Source organism: Coffea arabica, chromosome 3e (assembly GCF_036785885.1).
Source record: "Coffea arabica cultivar ET-39 chromosome 3e, Coffea Arabica ET-39 HiFi, whole genome shotgun sequence".
NCBI classification, from domain to species: Eukaryota; Viridiplantae; Streptophyta; class Magnoliopsida; order Gentianales; family Rubiaceae; genus Coffea; species Coffea arabica.
The window spans coordinates 42,907,263-42,926,687 of NC_092315.1; the positions used below are offsets into that span (position 1 = coordinate 42,907,263).

The 19,425-nt window shown below is 31.8% G+C and overlaps 1 protein-coding gene across 1 annotated transcript; it reads right to left on the reverse strand.

Moving 5' to 3' along the window:
- Window positions 1–8,908: 8,908 nt before the first annotated feature.
- On the reverse strand, window positions 8,909–9,919 carry LOC113737670 (BURP domain-containing protein 16-like). Its single transcript, XM_027264864.1, has one exon. The coding sequence runs from the start codon at window positions 9,917–9,919 to the stop codon at window positions 8,909–8,911; it is 1,011 nt and encodes a 336-aa protein (XP_027120665.1).
- Window positions 9,920–19,425: the final 9,506 nt, after the last annotated feature.

Genomic DNA, 19,425 nt, shown 5'->3' on the forward strand with positions numbered 1-19,425 from the left:
TTTAAATAGTTGAAATTTATTTTGAACATAACATATTAAGATAATTTTGTTAGAAAATCCCCCCCCCCCTCACGAAGAAAAAAATCCTAGCTCCATCACTGGAGCAGAGAAAAAGAAGGAAAAGAGGAATAAACATAAAGTTGAGTTTTTGTTAGTTATTTTTTATTTATTTGTAAGAGGTGAAATGAGTTGTTTTTTATTTTTAATCTATTGAAATGGTGAGGACAAAGTGATAAACAAAGGATAATATTAGATACATATTTTATTAGAACATAGTGGGGAAAATATTATCTAACAACGACATGAATTGTATATAAGTTATATGCTTTTGGTGGGTCAGTGGAGGTTATTGTCTCCATTGTATCGTTTCCTAGAATCAGTATATTCTAGTAAATGATTCTAGTTATATGTAAGTGATTTATATTACTAATTTTTTGTTACAATTTTTAGAGAATAGTTGGTTGATTCTTAAAAATAGAGCGAAGTCAACAACTAATGCGCTTCATAGTTAATAGAAGTTTCCAAGAGGGCACCAAGTAATATTTTCATAATTGATTAGCTTGGTTTTCAAGTGCATATAAAAAGATATCCATGAAGACCTCCCCACCCAAGGGAAGACTGTAAGTTACGAAAACGTTTACTTTACTCTCAACAAAATGTTGAGCATACTTTATTTTACTTTCGACATCATGCAATGATTAAAGGATTTTGTATAGGGACCTAGTTAATTCAATAAGCTTTATGATGGTTTAATTGACTAACGGAGGAATTTGCTCAGCCTAGTAACTCTGGTACTCAAGTAATCATGACCTTTATCTAAAGATCTACACATTCCATATTGAAGTAAATGATAATGGATTTATTACTTTTGTTGACCAAGTCAAGCAAAAAGCTGTTATCAAATCATGGTTTTAGCGACTTATAAGTTTCTTGATATCCCAACTAACCTCATAGGAGGGCTACTTTATTTCTTTTTGGTTACTTTCTAATGCCTAGTTGCCTGTCGGATAAAATATTGCCTTCACGGATTGATTCCAAAACTTGCTCAAAAACATCTATTTATTTTTAAAATATTGCTTATACTATATTTTGAACCATTCAATTGCAAAACACAAACAATTTTTCTTATGGTGCCTTCTTGTCGTTGAAACTAGGAAGCTAACCAAACATTTGAAGCAAAGTGATAAACAATTAATAGCAAACTATATTGGATCTTCGAAAGGAAAATTGAGGCCTCATCTATGAATTTAACATTTTCCGTTGTGATGACATCCGAAATTGATTGTGAGAAGATTTTACAAACGCTAAAAGAGTATCTCCATTTAATTGTGGAAAGGAATTTGATTTTGTCAAATGCACAGATAATGGAAATGACAAAATAGCAGCACTATCCTTGTCATTAGGAAGCACTCAAAAGTTACGTATTAAATGGGAGTCTAACGTACAAGCAATGAAACACTATTGTATTTGCGATAGTATTGATAAAAATTAAGATTCTATAGTCTTTGGATCATAATGAATTCAACGTTGGATGACACAATAAGTATTCTGAATTCTTAAATTATAATAATGTTAAATATTTAAAATAGAAGCTGATATCGTTATTAAGAAATACACATTGAAGGAATAGTTCTCTAAGCGATAAAAATTTTCCAAAAGTAAAAGAATGAATGATCAAAGTTTTCCATCTTTGCCCGATGACTCGTCTCTTTCCATTTTACTTTCCCAAAGGATAGCATTTAATAGCCTCGTGCCTGCTCTCATTTTAATCCTAAAATAAGTGATCATGGGCTTCTTTGAGAATGGGCTTGGTCTAAATATTGAACGCTCAAAACAGACTTCTTTTGTTGGAGGCGGCTTTCACTAGAGAGCGTGGGACTGATTCAGAGTTCTTTTTTTTTTTGTAGGAAAAGGGAGACTGATTCAGACTTCTTGCTATCATAGTTATTAAACCTACCTTGGAGAGGAATCCGGTGAAGGAGGTGGGTCAACGGATTATTGGTTCAATCAGTGGATGAGTAGTTGAATTGGTGGGTTACTAAATATATTTAAATATTATGTCTCATAATTTTTTCATATAGGGTATCTGGTTTAAACTACAATGAACTATACCAAGCAAATGGTTATTTAGGGTGTGTTTAATAAAATTAAAATTTGAAATTAAAATCTGAAATGTGAATCTATTAAGTTATTAAATTGTTAAGTGCTAAATCTGATACATTTGTGTGTGTGTATATATATATATATATATCATATTAAGTAATAAGTGAATAGTTTATCACTTATTTTTAGGAATAAATTTTGCCTAGAAAATTCATTACTATTTAATTAATTCAGATGTTCAATTTTTTAATATGTTAAGATCTGAATCCATTAAATTAAAGTGTTGAATTGGATTATCAAACAGGGTTTTAGTCTAATTCATTATAGTCTAATTCATTATAGAATGATTAATTATTATAAAAATCTATAAAATCAAAATTAAATTAGTAATCCACCAAATTTCAAGTGCAAATATTTACCTATATTTAGTGTAATTATTTAGTTTATTTATGAATTTTAAGTGCAAGAGGTTATTAGGAACAATATTTGCCTTTAAATGAATTGTATACTATGTTATTTTTGAAATCCATTTCAGAACTTATAGAGTTTGAGAAATAATAAATTTTATTAAAATATCCCAAATAATTTTTATTTTAGAGAAATTATAAAAATAAAGAAACAATTGACTAACATATAATATAAGACAGGTGAATAACTAGCATGTCAGCTGTTCACCTAGCGGTAAGTACTCGTTGTTTATATGCATGAGGTTTTGAGTTTGAACCATTAAAAAAACACAATCTTGTCTAATTTTTCCAATAGCAACTAATGTTCTACCTGATTCAACCGGTCGGATTTTCGATTTAATCCGGTTGAACCATTGATTTGTTGACAAGTCAATGAGACTTGTTCACATTCAATCCAATTAGAGACCCGATGTTGTTTACTGATCAGGCTTAATAACTATGCTTGCTGTGTTTCCTAGGTTTGCAAGATTGAATTCAAGGTTAATTGTATTCATCTCCTTTTTGGTTAAACCAAATTACAAAAATCTTTTATATTGTTTGACCAAATTAAGAGTACAGGCAAAGCCCTTGACCAAATTACAAAAATCTACCATATTGTCTGACCAAATTAAGAGTACAGGCAAAGCCCTTGATGGCAAAACATTTATCAAATGCGCCCTTATATCAATAGCTGTTAAAATTGATGCTTACATTAACAAAAACCACATATTTGAAAGCCCCAAAATAACCTTTTACACCTTGAGTTAATTACACTTATCTTTATATTTGGCAATTGGGTGGGTTGAACGGATTTTGGGCGGGTTAATATTGGATTTTCACTTAAATGGATTATACCCAACCCGTCCAACTTTAGATTTGGTTGATTTTGGGTTGGGTCATATTGGGTTATTTCAAACCCATGACCCAAAAATAACCTATTATATTAATTAATACATAACCTTTTTTCACATTCATTTTAACATACAAAAAAGATTTTTTTCACACATATAAACACATTTTCACATACATAAATGTATTTTCATACACACTCACTTCTTAAGTTCCTTGAAAACACATCATAAATAGAATAATATTTTATATTACTTGTATTGTAAATTTTAGATAATAAATGATGGGGGTTGGGTTCTGCAGCAGGTTGCGTGATGAAGTCGTAGATGATGTTGGGAGTACTGGGAAAGGATGGATGATGATGATGGAGGTGATGAGGAGGTGGCTCCGCCATTATACACACAGAGTATACATGAATGAGGATGGCGCCGATGATGACTGCACTCACTTCTTATTATATGTATCCACATTAATAATTCCTATGTACACATGAAACTCTGTGTGTGTGTGTAGATACAATATATATATATATATATGTATGTGGCGGGACTTAAATTATATATATATATATATATATATATATATATATATATATATATATATATATACATATATGGGACATAGAGCCACTGCTACTGGTCTATAGTATAGTTCAACAACAACAGCAGCAACGGCATTCGACTACTCTGTTAGTGCAGTGTATCAGCAGCTTGAGGTTAAAAAAGGTTAAAAAAGAAATTTGTACAATATTATATGTACACGAAATATTGACAAACAAAAGCAATCATGAAATATTAAAAAAGAATGCAATTAGAATAAATTTAAAACTCTATTTTACGTACACGAAATATTAACAAACAAAAGCAAGTAGCAACTTGAGAACAACCACAAAAAAAAAAAGAAAAAAAGAAGGAGGAAAATAACATACTCTTAAAAGGCATAATAAATTATTATAAAAGTTGAGTAAGTTTAACTACTGTTATAAAAGTAAAATAGCTATGAGTTTTTATTTCAAGTTTCTTTTTTCTTTTAAATAAAAATTAAAAAAATTGATTGAAAAAAAAAATATATATATATATATATATATATATATATATATATATATATATATATATATGAGAATTTTGAATACAAATTAATCAATGAATTATTAACACATGTCCAAATGCAAATAGTTAGATATATGTGTATTGAATCTTGTATTTATTATTTTCAATTACTTTTAAACAAGTTAGATATTGAGTACCCAAATAAAAAATTCAACCCGTCCAATGAATAAATTGGATTGTTCTTACCCAACCCAATAAAACCCATAACCCAATTAACCCAACCCATCATTTAAAATTAATAGACGGATTTTGGGCTTTTTTGCTAGCTCCACTTATCTTCCTTGGATTTTGTCCAAACTACTTTCATCTCTCGTGAGGGTTGTACAAATGACAAGTAAAGCCTATTATTGTCCAAATCAATTCAAAGCTATAAATAACCCAATACTTTTCAAATACACCATAGTCAACTTAATTAGTTGCAACAAACTTCTAAAACAATTCTCAAATACCGATTAGTTACTACCTTTTTCTTTTACCATTTTTTCTCCTCGTAGGTTATAGTGTTACTCCACCTAAAAACTTGAATTCGATTTTCGCACATCGTTGGGCCTTGCATGATGTCAAATATCAACAGTATTTTCGGCAATTGATTCTTTAGTCGCAACTGCTATGTACAAAATTGAAACTTTTCTCCTTGTTAGCATGCAAATTATCAAAATCCATTTTTCAAATAAAAGACAGTATAAACTTAAATCCACCTTAGCACTAAAATTTAAGGTTTCTATATAAACGATATTTTGGAATTCATTAGTAAAAGTCCAAGAAAAAATTATCTAGAAATTTTAGAATAAAAGCTTAACATCTTAATATGGATAAAAAGAAGACAATCTAAAAAGAAAGTTCCGTCTAAGCTAAGTCAATCCTTGCTGATGGTTCATGATTTTGGAGGAAATTGCTCCAAATGCGAGACCTGGCAAGATGATATATTCAGGCTGTAGTAGGCAGTGGGCGCGCTATACATATGTGGCAGGATTCATGGCATCCACATGGACCTCTGTTACAATACTATGGGTATGATATTGTTAAGGGTAAAAAACAAAAAAAAAAAATTCTCCTGTAGCAAACCTAATACATAGAAAAGCTCTCCGTAATTTTAAAACGTACAACATGACACCTCATGTTTTGAACTAAATTGTAAAGGTGAATGCCTTATTGGAACCTAAAAAAAATTTTATACCTAATTTTTAACAAATATACATGTTCTCCCTCTTAACCCTCAATTCTCTTTATATAGAAAATAAAACGAATGATTTTTTTTGAACTGTTTTTTACTTAATTATATGAAGGCATTTTGGTCACTTCATCCATTTCTGTTAAGTTTAACGGATTCCGTCACTTTTACAATTTAGTTCAAAGTATGGAGTGTTGTGTTGTACATTTTGAAATTACGGGGATTTTTCTATAAATTAGATTTACCACGGGGGCTCTTTTGTTTTTTACCCTATTGTTAAACAATTTAATAGGTTTGAGAATGCAAGACTGGCTTCAATTGTGAACACAAGTGCTTGGTGTTGGCCACATGGTAGAAGAAGAACCTCTCAAGCGGAGGATTTGATCCATAAACTTCCCTCTGCTTGTGTACCTCTCTACCCAGGGAAGATGATACCTTCTCATGGTTATGAGATAAAACTGGAATGTTACTACAAAGTCTGTTATTGCTTCTTTGAGAGAACATTGTATGAATGTCGAGTGGTATAAACTGGGGTGGTTTAAGCAACATATCCTAGACATACATTTATCGCTTGGCAACATATTCCTAGACATGCATTTACAAACAAGCAACATATTGTTTGTAAAAATAGTTTGGCTACAAAAGATAGGTTACTTAAATGGGGTATGCCAGCTTATGTTTGGAGTAGGATACAACAGTGCTATTTGCTTTATGGAGGCGTATATGGTTGGTCTGTAGGATTGGCATTGTGGGTTGGTTTCCTGTAGAATGATGAATTTGTTACCTCAGTCAAAAGATTGGCTCTTGGGGGTTTTTATTTATTTCCTTTGGCATGAGCGCAATCAAAGGCAGTTCAATAGTAAGGTGTCGAATGCTGATTATGTGATACAGCATATAATTACTACTGTTAGGCAAACTATAATAGGCTGGCGAAGGGTGCAAAGGACACATAGCAGCTGGGAGTTTGGCATTGGCTGGAATTTTGAATAGCAGTTTTTTTTCTTAGATTAATATTTCATGGTTATAATATTTGTTTTCATTATAGTATGGTGTCTTGTTCCGTTAAGCTTGTATAGGGCAGCTTTTCTTGTTGTTGGAACCATTCCTTGCTTATCTAATGAAAAGAGTTATTTTGCCTAAAAATATATATAATATTCTTCTTTATTTTTCTTACTTGCCCAACCCTTCTCACACCCTTCCCATCCCCAAGTGCTAGGTTATACTATTCACTTAGGCCCTGTTTAATAACTAATTCAGTACTTAATATTAATTGATTCAGATCTTAATATGTTCAAATGCATTTGATAACAAAATATTGAACATTTGAATTAATTAAGTGGCATTGAATTTTCTAAGCAAAACTTGCTTTTAAGAATAAGTGATAAGGTATTCACTTATCATTGAACGTGATATACACTACAATGTATTTAATTTCATACTTAACAATTCAATAATTTAATGGATTCAGACTTTAGATTTCAGATTTCAGTTTTCAAATTTTAGTTTTATCAAACACACCCTTAATCTAAATAAATTTATTTTTTTGAAACCAAATTATATATCTAAAATGTAGCGGACACTTGTCATATGGAGAAATTGGGTTAGGTGAGCTTCGTAGCGGCCACAATGAGCTGTAGCAAAGAAAAAGGGGAAGAGGTTTTTTTTAAAAAAAAAATTTTATCTTTTATTTGTCATTTCTTAGTATTGAGCAATTAATTATTTTCTTTTAATTTGGGATTCAATTTTTCTTGGATGATATCATGAGTTTTCTTATGAATTGTTTGCTATTCAAATGATTAAATTTATATGGCCAAACTATATGGTAACTCTTGTAATATAGACAAACGTCAAGACAAGAAAATGTTGGTTTTTCAAAAGGCATTTTTTGTCATTTCGCTCATTTTGTTGGCTGAGTTTAGACGCTGTCACTCATGGGTAAATGTAGATGCATCACGTGCAATTTTAAGTTGACCATAACAAATAAAGAAATCCAAAAACATGAAGTTTCAAATATTAATGAAGCTTTTTGAAAATATAAATATGAACCGTCACAAAATAATTATTAATACCCATAATACTTCAAATACTAATAATTTTGGCACTCAACAATAAGGTTTCAGCCAATCCTCCACTATTTTTTACTCCATGAAAATGACTTTAATGATAGACATTTGTGTTTTTTTTAACCTCCCACCCCTCTCCACGCTCTTCCCACCCCCAACTATCAGGGCCAAAATTCGAACTCTCAACTTGACACATATGTTTATGTATTTGTTAAGTATATGGTTTACTGCCTTGGCAAAGAAATATATGAACTAATGCACATGTCATGATTTTCTAAGTTAAATTATCTTGGCGTTTTAAATTCTTTAAGCAATGTGATAAAATACAATTTTATTGGTTTAAAATATATATATTTCTTACATATCTGTTATCACTTGTTGTTCAAGATTATTTTTAATGGAAATAGTTTATTCAAGTTTTTTTCTTCCTCGTCTCTTTGGCCAGGTTTGGCATATAAATTATGAGAAAACATAGATTATGTATCTTAGTTATTTTGGTGAAGGCAAAGTACGAATTGAGTGTCTCAAAGTCAATTTGGAGTTCCAAATTCATTGGTTCATTGGTTCCAAGTTCCATTATTTTTTGGACTCTTCTAGGATCACATACTTTATGCATGATTTTGGAACTTGCAAGTATAAACAAAAAGTGTTACTCTCAAATGCAAAAGATTTTCATATATATAATAGCCCAAGTGTCTAAAAAATAACTTGTGGATATGTCTAAATTGTAAGAAAAGGAACGAAAAAAGCATTTAGTTTGGGAGGTTGGAAGTACTTCCAAATCACATGTTTGAGAATATGTTATTGCCCCTCTTTTCCTACATGAAATTCATATTGGAATTGATATATCATTTTTCCGGTGCGATGTTTAAATTATTGTTCATGCATGCTGATGCGTGGAACCAAAGAAGAAATTAACAAAAATAGCAAAAGAAACAAACTCAAACTTAATCCATAGTACAATACGTTCATAGATAGGATGTCATAGATTACACATCTTGGTTTACAGATCCACTCAAACTCAAGCATAATTACAATACATCAGACTTTTATTCCCACCATCTTGGTTGATAAAAGCACACACAAACCAAATAGAAACACATGAACACTTAATTAAGCAGAGAATAACAGCTTCTGCAATCTGCGTATCGCAGCTTGATAGTCTGATTAGTTCTTTCCTTGAGAAATGAAAATGAGATCACTTTGAGACATCCAATGGCATGCTTCACTTTGGCCAGGAGAAGTTTTCAATATCTTCAAGGCCACATGATCAGGGGACCAGCCTGAAGTATCCATATGACATACCACCGTGACTGTATTAACTGGAACTTTGGTCCTAGGTTCAACAACATCTACTGCATAGACTTCAATATTGGACAGCAAATGGCAGAAATATGTTGCAAAAGGAAGAAATAATTGATGACATGCCACAGTTTTTCCATATTTAAGCTTTTCCACGCGTCCAACCATCAATTCTTTTCTAGAACCCTCTGTGTTTTTCGATGCCAATGCCACCAAATTCTTGTCACCTATGGCAGTTTTTGAAAATTCAATCATTTCCTCAAGGGATTTTGCACAGCTCTGAGGCTCTTCCTTAAGAGCAGGAGTATTGCAATAAATAAGGGTGTATTGAATGGCATCTTTTGTTTGCGGGCTTTCAAAGGATTGAGGAAATAATTTTCGTAGGTCATTTTCCGTAACAGAGATCTTTGATGCCGTTTGAGAAGGAAGAAATGACTGTTGGGGCAATTGGTTTTCCAAGCTTGAGAGATGCACCATGTTTCCTTGTTTGAGAAGTGAGAGTCTGAAGAAAGAAAAAGGATCAACATGTAGGACAACATTTGGGCTAATTCTGCCATAGCCGTAATTATTCTTGTCCAAGAAACTATCAACACGTGCTTTGGATAAACAAGCTAGGTTTGCAAGAGAGCAAAGATTTGCATCAAATGGAAGATTTTTCTCGGACGCTAATGAAGTGAAATGTTCAGCTTGTTCCTTGCTCAGTGGAGATAGTTTGGACAGAAGATTTCCAGGCATGGTGCCTTGGACATTTTCTGACCAATATTTGAGCTGATTCAATGCAGTGAATGAAGAAGATGAAATGTGTGCAGCAAAATGGGACGTAGGAAACGTGAGGGCAATGACAAAGAGAACGATAGCAAACGTTGAAGAGGCCATTGGTTTCATCAACACTAATATTGAGCTAATTTTCTTCAGTGGATGAAGTGCTGATGACTTTGCTAGTGCAGCTTCTAATTTATACTAGTGCTCGAGCCTGGACACAGGGCCTCACCTGCCCATTTCAGGATAAAATGGTTACTCTAAATTTTTTTTACATCTTGTTTTAGTTGGTATATATCTTTACTTCAATTTATTTACATCCCACTCCAACTTATTTGTACCTTAGTCTAAACTGGTTGGAAATGGAACTTGTGAGGCCTCATCCCCACTCTAGCCTTGTGTTTGCTCCCGCTATAATCTCTAAAGGGAAACCGTTCAAAATGTTCCTTACATTTTGTCATATAAATTTTTTCCTTCTTGTTGTCCCTAAAAATTATCAATCCTCAATCATTATTTTCCCTAAATAAGTAGAATCTAATCCATACCATGTTCATTTTTCTCCATAAAAAAGTGGAATATGATCTAATCCATATTTATTTTTGCCACAAAAAATGGGATCTACCCTTTTTGGACATAAAAAATAACTATATATAGGTCACATGGTGATTTCAAACTAGTCAGATATTTAGGTTGGAACTAAATTTTGCTAATTTGAATTTTTAAATGACTTGAAGTTTATATTTTAAAAGTGACGAACGAAAAAATTCATTTGATAAAATGTGTGGCATGTTTTGAATGATTTTCTCATCTTCACATGTATATATTGTACAATTAATCCAAAACAAAACTCCAAATGTACCTGTGTTTACTAATCCAGAAAAAAAGAAACAAAATTGAAAAATAAATTTATTTGAATAGACAATTTGCAACTTGTTCCACGTTCGCATTTTTTTTTTTTTTTTTTTCTGACGGAGTGGGTGTCCGGGTCAAGTCCGTAAAGGCGGCCCGACTAATCCCACTCCGGCCCGGCCCAACGCTCCAACCAGACCTAGCACGGTATTTGCACGGAGAGCTGATGTTGCTGCGGAGGTTCGACCCCAGGACCTAACGGTCCCGAGGAAGAGGCGCCAACCACCAGCCCATTGACGTGGGGGCTCCACGTTCGCATTTGAATGGGTTAAATACACTAATCATTCATAGCATTTGGACATGGTCCAGGACATTATTTGTCCCATTTTATGCTCTCAGCTTGCGGTCCATAACCTGAGATATGTGGTAGTTAAAAAGACATTAGTAATCTCGAAAGTGATGGACAATACGGTCCCGCACATTTAGTGCGTCTTGTAGGTATACATGGACAACCATGATTGATTCCGCGGCAAGGAATTACATCTCCAAATACGAAAATTTCATGAACAATAGGAAGGAATAGCCTTACATTCTTTGACAAAAAGAAAGAAAGTAAAAATCCCTAGCTACATTATTTGAGTTCTCAAGTACTACTGATTATGGATGGAGAAAGATTGCTCAAAATTGCTGTCCTTTTGAAATTCATGAAATTATTAATCAATTGGCAACTTTGGTTGACTGGTCTTTTATTGGGCAATTTTTTGACAGAAGTTTGTCGGAGAATATCCTCTCCTACAATTTAAAAGAAGAAAATTTTGAAGTAATTCCTCCTACACTAGCCAAAAATCTTTTCTATGTTCTTCAGCTTGGGCTGGATAGTGACCTGATCGAGTTTAGGTATTAAGAGTCAATGAGTTCGATCGATTAGTTCGGGATCTAGCTGAATGATGTCATAAATATATTTTAATTATCTATAAAGTAAAAATTATATATAAATTACACATTAGCTTGACATATTTGGTGAGTTTATAACAAATATGAAGAACTCATTCAAATAGTTGTACAAATTTAGGCTGGAAATATAATTTGATAAGTATTTGTGGTTTAATATATAATTTTTTTGAAACAATTCAGTGTCAATTCTTGAACTTAAAGTCCAAATACACATTGATGTGCCTAAAACTTTTTAATAGGACAATTCTTCAACAAAATTGAGGTTTGTATGTAAAAATACAAAAGTTAGAGTTGCGTAGAGTAATTATAAAAGAAGTTTGGGAGTATATTTATGATTATAAAAAAGTGGAGGGTCAAAACAAAATACTAGAAAAGTTTTATATTTAATTGGCAATTTCTTCTCCACCATGCATCTTCATCAGCCAGGAATCGGGAGGTTTCAACCTTCATCTGCATTCCCCTTTTTTTTGGTTTCTTTTTGTAATGATTTCATTGTTTTTTTGTCCCTTTTCTTCAACTGGGTAAGAATCTTCCCCTTATTCTTTATTTTCGTTCTCTCCTGTTTTCTTCTCTTTTTATTTAGATCTATAAATCTTTGAGAGATGACAATGATAGATTTATAGATCTATTTTCTCTTTTCCTTTTTTCTTCTCTTGCAGTAATTGAAACTTTTTATTATGATTTGTCAAATATCTTACCACCTTTTTTTGGAGAGATAAAATTAGGCTTTAGAAATGAAGAAAATTTTTGAAAAAAATTCACAAATCAGCAATGAAGAAATTCAGGTATAATGAGGTTTTTCCCGATTTTATTGATTCCCAGTTTAACACTCGATTTTTTAAGGTGACTTGGACCGAATGCTTGATCGGTCTTGATTTGCCCGGTCAGACTGATTAGTCTAATCCAAATTTTAAAACATAGGATTTAAAAGGACATATTTGACTTGTGGATCTAGCAGCAGAGCATTTGAGACTGAAAATATATATGGATGTTAAACAGGGGCAGCAACGGAAAGATAGTCTAATCCTATACCAAAGCAAGGAAACAAAAAGAAAAAGGATTAAAAGTAAAATGAGTTGTGACCAAATAAATGTAGCCAACTTGAACATGGTATAAAAGCAATTGAGCAAATGCCTTGTTCAATTCAAGATAATTGAGGTACAACATCTAGATTAACACGGCAAATTAGGTTGCAGAATGTTGGGTGTGGGCCAGCTCATTTGTGAGCCAAACTAGAAAATCAAATATTTTTAGGTTTAAGTCAAAATTTTGACTTAAATAAAAAAGGCGAGCAGCCGCATGAAGTATGATTCTTCGGTCCTTGTGCGAGAAAAAAGATTTCAGCCGCCGCTCTTGCTGGCTTGTTGAAGAAGGAAACGAGAAAAATAACTGGGAGATCTTGATTGGAAGGTGATTCGAATCCCGATTGAGATAAAATTTTACATACGCGATCCTCTCATCAATCTCTACTCATCTACTGGTCTAGATTTTAGATTTCCTTTTCGTTTGGTGACACCTTTCTAAACTCACTTCTTTGACAGTTGTAATTTTTGGGGGTGATTTTGTAGTAATTTCGCTTGGTTGGTATTGGTGATATTATTGTCATCCGAATATTTTGGGTAGACCTGTGTATTCCTATTGTTGTGATAGTGAAGATTTTTGACTGGACTAGATCCCGTGGTTTTTCCCAATTTGGATTTTTCACGTAAAAATCTTGGTGTCCTGTGCCTTTTATTTTTCTTGCATTTTATTATCACTACTGGTATTATTACTTGGTGATTTGATTTATTCCTATTTTTAACCGGTACATAGAGAAAGAGAAATTTGTTTTGGATTAACTCTGATATTGTGTGTCTGTACCCATACCCCTTTCCCAACAAATGGTATATTAGATAATCTTCACATTTTGCACTTTCATAAAGCAATTACACCAAAACTATTCAGTTTTAGATCGACAACTTTGTATGCTACAGTTCCTTAGGCTGTCAACCACGTAAAAGATGTCTTTCCGCATCATATTGAATGCGTTAGTTACTTTGTTTAGCAAATTTATAATTATTGAGATGCATGAAATACTTTTTTTTTCTGCAAGAAGAATGGTTAAATTCTCAATTACAATGAAAACAGATAATATAGTAATCCCACCAATATTGTTTCTTTAAACATTTTGTTGTAATACTCTCAACCTTTTGCTTTTCTGGTAATATACTTTCTTTTCATTTCCTTTCCTTCAATTCAAAAGGTAACTAAATTTTTTTCCTCAAATGGCGCCTAAATTACTTTAAAAGCAAAGATAACTAGTGAGATGCCAAAAATTTCCAATCAATTATATGCTTTACTTTGAAACTTACCGGTAGTTCCACTTGTTTTAAATTTGTATTATTTAGGTAGGTTAAAAGTCGAACCAAACTATTTGATATTTGAAATAAGTTTGGTTTAGTAAAAACTTGTTCTAACTTGATTTACGAATTAATCAAACAAAGTTTGAACATCATTTTGTGTTCAATTAACTTTTAAACTCTATTTAATCTTGGTACAATTAGCATAAAACTTGATTTTATAAGTAAAAATTCAAGCTACTCGAACTCAACTCAAATCTGGCTTGACTAAAGCTCATTTGAGTTTAGTTCAATAAATAAATAAGTCAACATTAAATATAATTTCAAATTTACTAAAATAATTAAACAAAATTGAACGCTAACTTGTCCTCAATCTTACTATTGTCCTTAAATGCAGCCATGCTGCAAAATACCTATGCATTATTAGTGGCCACTTACTTCGACATCTTCTTATCCTCAACTTCTTTTGCCTTTCTTTCCTTTTTTTTCTTCTTTTGTTTTTATGTTACTGTACGGTACACCTACAAAATTATATTGCTACCCACTTTACCCCACTATACAACACGGATGAAGGTTACTAAATACAAATTAGGGACATGAGATTTATTAAATAGAGGGCGTAGAAAACAAATGGGAGAACAAGAAATCTATATTGTCTTTTGTTTACACTTTAATTGATCATTTTTCTTTCTTTCAGCTTGCAATACTCAATCTCCTTCAACTTCAATTTCCTTCAAAGTTTCTTTTAATTTTTTTCTTGGTGCTTTAAACATGACACATTCCCTACTACTTTTTCTTAAAAAAAGAAAAAACATTGGCACGTGAAGTTGGCAATTGGCACTTATCATACAAGTGGCCCTGGATGTGCGGTATCGTTTGTTTCTTTTCTTTCCTGGGTAAGAGTTCTTGGACTTGGACCACTCATAAATAAAGTTGTTTTCTCCTGTGCGGTATTTCTTATCATGGTTGCTCTTACAATACAGCCAGCCAATGAAAGTGAATGTGATAGAGAGATATACGCACGGAGACAAAGACAAGGCTGTTCGTGTTCCATCGTATGATCCAATACTTTGGGAATTCAAAAAATCTAAAAGCAAAGGAGAAAACAAATGTAAATGTGCAAATTTACAAGTAACCAGTATTGGTGTAATCAATGCATAAATGTGTACATTACAACTGATAACATGCACAAACAAGATAAACTCACATTTAATAAGACTTGACTCAATGGTTATGATTGTTGAATCTCAACCGTGATTTTCTAGACGAAGATCTCACTGTACAAATTATTTGAATTGCTATTTTTAGAAGTTTTTGTAGAAAAATATATTATAATGATTTGATATATATGAGATAAAAAGATGATTGAAAAATTTGTTTATGAAAAATATAAAAAATTATCTAAAGAAAAGAGTAATGGAAGCAAAGGTTTTTGAATTATTGGAGCACCCCTAAATTAGGAAGGACGAAAATTCAATATCACATCATAGGATCAGCTAGTCTATTATTCGACAAGGTGAGATAATTATGAAATTGACATGAAGAAATACTTCCTACACGAGTCATGAATCGATGAGATGTGAGACTGGTGGCGGCCGCCATCTCAGAAATTATTAGGGGTGGCAATTTTCGATACGATCTGAAAACACGACATGAACCTAACACGAAATTAATGGATTTGGGTTGAGGTTTCGTGGGCTCGGGTCAGAATCGAGTCAATCCCGATGAACCCGAAAAAAAAAGGGTCGAATTCGGGTCTACCGGTGGGTGACCCGATAACCCGTTTACGAATTAAAAATAATTTAATAAACATAAAAATTATTTTATCTAACTAAACTAAGTTATTCTTTTTTCCAAAGGCATTAATCACTTAATCCTAAATGCATTTATTTAATTTGTGTGAAGTTGAAATTATTATATTTGGACAAATAATGTATTACATTATTTTTTACTTTTATACTGTTTTAATTTATTTTAGATTTGGTTTGGGATTATTTTATTTAAATTTTATTACTTAATTATGTAATTAGTCTTGTGCAAAATTGATTTTATTAGAAATTATAGTGGTAAATTAATAAATTAAAATTCAGTTTCGGGTCATTTGGGTCGACCCACCAACCCGCCAACTCGAAATTTTTTGGTTCGGGTCAGGTATCCTGCCCCGTTTCGGGTTAACGGGTCAGGTTTAGATCAACGAGTTTTCAATTATATCCGGATTTCAACCCGACCCGTCAAACCCGTTTCGAACTCGATTGCCACCCCTAGAAATTATCATACGACAAGACATGTTTCAACACCATAAGTTGCTTTCGAAGAATATTAAAAATAATGTTCTGCTCAATCAATTTGGACAAGGTCACAAGAATGGATCAAGGCCTCTGGCATCTACACAATCCAATTGATTATCTCAAGTTGATCTGGGCCATTCAAATTTAATTTTGCTTTACAAAAATTTTTCTTTTATAGTTGAAGGCCCATATCTGGTCCACATAAATTCGGCTCAATTTTGGCAACTAGGAGTGTCAATGACAGTAATCAAGTCAAATATCTTAATATTCAAGGTTGTTTGATTGTTATAACGAGTTTAAAATTTTGTTTAAATTTGACTTGTTTATTTGTCAAATTGAGTTTAAACGAGTTTTTTTTATTGAATTTAAAAGTTATCGAACATAAAATATAATTTAAGTTTAGTTTAACTAGTTGGCAAACCAAAGTCGAACAAACTTTTATCAAGGCAAATTCGATTCAAGTATTAAATAGTTTTTATTTATTTATTATTTTTAAGTAGGGTGTCTTAAGTATAATCTCTTCTCTCTTACCACTTAATCCAACCCTCCTCGAATATCGAGTGATTTGATTCATGTTTCAATCCTAACTGTAATTGCCCGCCCTTATCTATTCAAAAGAAGCAACCCATCCCATAGTTCTTGCCACTGCTTGCCTGTTACTCATTCTGCATCAGAAGACCACCAATGTAGAATCATCCCTTACTTCTCCATTTCCAATCCACAACTTTGCCAACAAATCAAGCTAAATTGTCTAGTTCTATCCTTTTTTTTCTTTTCTTCCTACAATCTCCTTCCACTCAAATCAAAGAATACCCATGAAATATTCTTTTGGGATAAGAGCAAGTTTATATCATATATGAGGTGTCCTCAATATATAATATCACCTAATTTTAGATTTTGGTTTTGAAACAAAGTCAATTTTTTTAAATTTATCATTTGCTTTTGCTTCTAAAATTTAGATTTTTTTTTAAAGGTAAAAAGTCAAAATCTAAAATCTACCCAAGAGTAATTTTGTTGATTTTGATTAATCTGCTTTTTGTAAAGTTTACAGCTAATAAAATTGCATCAGAGTGATTAGAGATCCATAATTGGGTTGCATATTTATTACTATTCAAACATTATTACATAAGAGAATAAAATGATATTAATTGCTTCTAAGAAATAAAATCTCAAATTTACTTATCTTTAAAGTAAATTTGATGTAGGAAGTTTTTGGAAGTCAGAGACTTGGCTTATATTTCTGGTTTTTTTTTTGTGCCTGCGGGTCTATAGAAGGGCTAGTTTGTTGGAGAAGAAAGATGTTGGAAGATGAAGGAGACAGCCTAAGTAGGAAAGGGAGAAATAAGAAGCGGCGTTGTTGAGGGAACTGCTTTGAAACTTAAACTAGATTGAATGGCTCAAATCACTGAATCAAAAAATCCTTCAGCTGCTCAGCTTGAGTTTTACTAAATATTTTGAATTGCAAAGACCTAGTCAAAAATCGATTTTGATCATGAAAAACAAGGAAAAAAATAGAAAAGTTTTTCATTTTTTGGTGAACCTTTTTCTTTTTTCTATTTTGTTAAAGTCTTCCATAAAATATGTTTACCATAGTTTGATGGGTTAGTTGCAAAACTTACCTCTTAATTATAACAAATTTTGCACTTTACTCCTTACAATTATCTTATTTTGACTTTACTCCACTATTAGTCAACTTAAACATTATATACCCATAACGTGAAAAAAAATTCATCCTGAGGGTTAATTACAGTAAATCCCCTCAAGATATTGCATGTTTTATACTTTATTCTATAAAATCATCTTTTCTCAATTTGTAGGTTTGTCCCCAAGACCATTAGTTAACTCCAATGTTCTGTAACAGCCAAGAAAAAACAATATCTAAGAGACATTTATACCCTTGACAGGATAGTGAACTGAATAATATTTTTATGGATATGAGTCTAGTTAAATTTCATCTCGTAATTACACTTTTTTAAGATAGAGGGAAATTTCTTGGTCATTTTATGCCTTAAGGAGGAACAATAAACAAAATATTATTTAAAAATTAAAATATGAAAACTGAAAATATTACTAAATTTGTAAAAACCGCTTAAAAACTGTCAATCTCTCTTTTCAAATGTGCATATAGGTTTGCTTTTCATTTAATGGCTACATTTTTGCTTTGCATAAAAAATATTTAGTAACACTACAAAAGGGCAAAAACATGATGGATTTGGCTTCCAAAGCTTTATTGTCACTAGCGCTCAGTGCGCACCCGACGTGTGTACAATCAAAAAATATATAATATTAATAGTCATATATTTTAAATAAAATTTTTATTACTAAAGAAAATTTTAATCTTTTAAATATTTTTCATAAAATAATTTTATATTGGTAGTTATGTTGAATGCATATACTTAAAAGTAAAAATAGTCATGGGTGGTTATAGATAGTTAAAGTAAAACTAATTTTTATAAGGGCAAAAAAGAAAGTTCATAAAGTGATGATAAATGTTAACCCTAATGTTAACCCCAAATCTCTTTGTCAAGCTATACATATAACTAGTGCCAAAGGCACACCCACATGTATGCAATTTAAGAATAAATTAATTTTTATGAAATTTTCTTTAATGAATTGATATTTATTTTGGTAGTTATGTCAATTGGTAGTTATCTTGGTAATTAAACCTTTTTTCATAATAAAAAGTTTGGATGTTTAAATTTTAAACTTTTTGGTAGTTGCAACAAAAATTATGTTGGTTATATATAATTGGATAGTTAGGATAAAATTTAATTTTGTGAGGATAAAAATGGAAGTTTAAAAAGCGACAAAAGGTGTTTACCCCACCCTTTCATTTCCTAGAGTAAATAAGGGTAAATTTGAAAACACGCAAAACTAACACCAAGTTAACTACCTACACATGTTTTATTATTTTAAAGATATAGATTTTGTAAGGCTTAAAGGCACTTTTCTCAAACTTCAACGGTTTACTACGGAGGCATTTTTTTTACAAGTGCTCAATACACACCCAATGTGTGTGCAATCAAAAAATACATAATTTTCATGGTCATATATGTACGCGATAAAATTTCAAGTCTGCAAAACGACAAGAAAAATACATGACAAATATATGATATATAAATTTAGGAAAATATGTAGGTACAATCTCTGGGGTTTTCTCGAACTTGTGGAGAGTTTCCCTCGATTTTTCTCC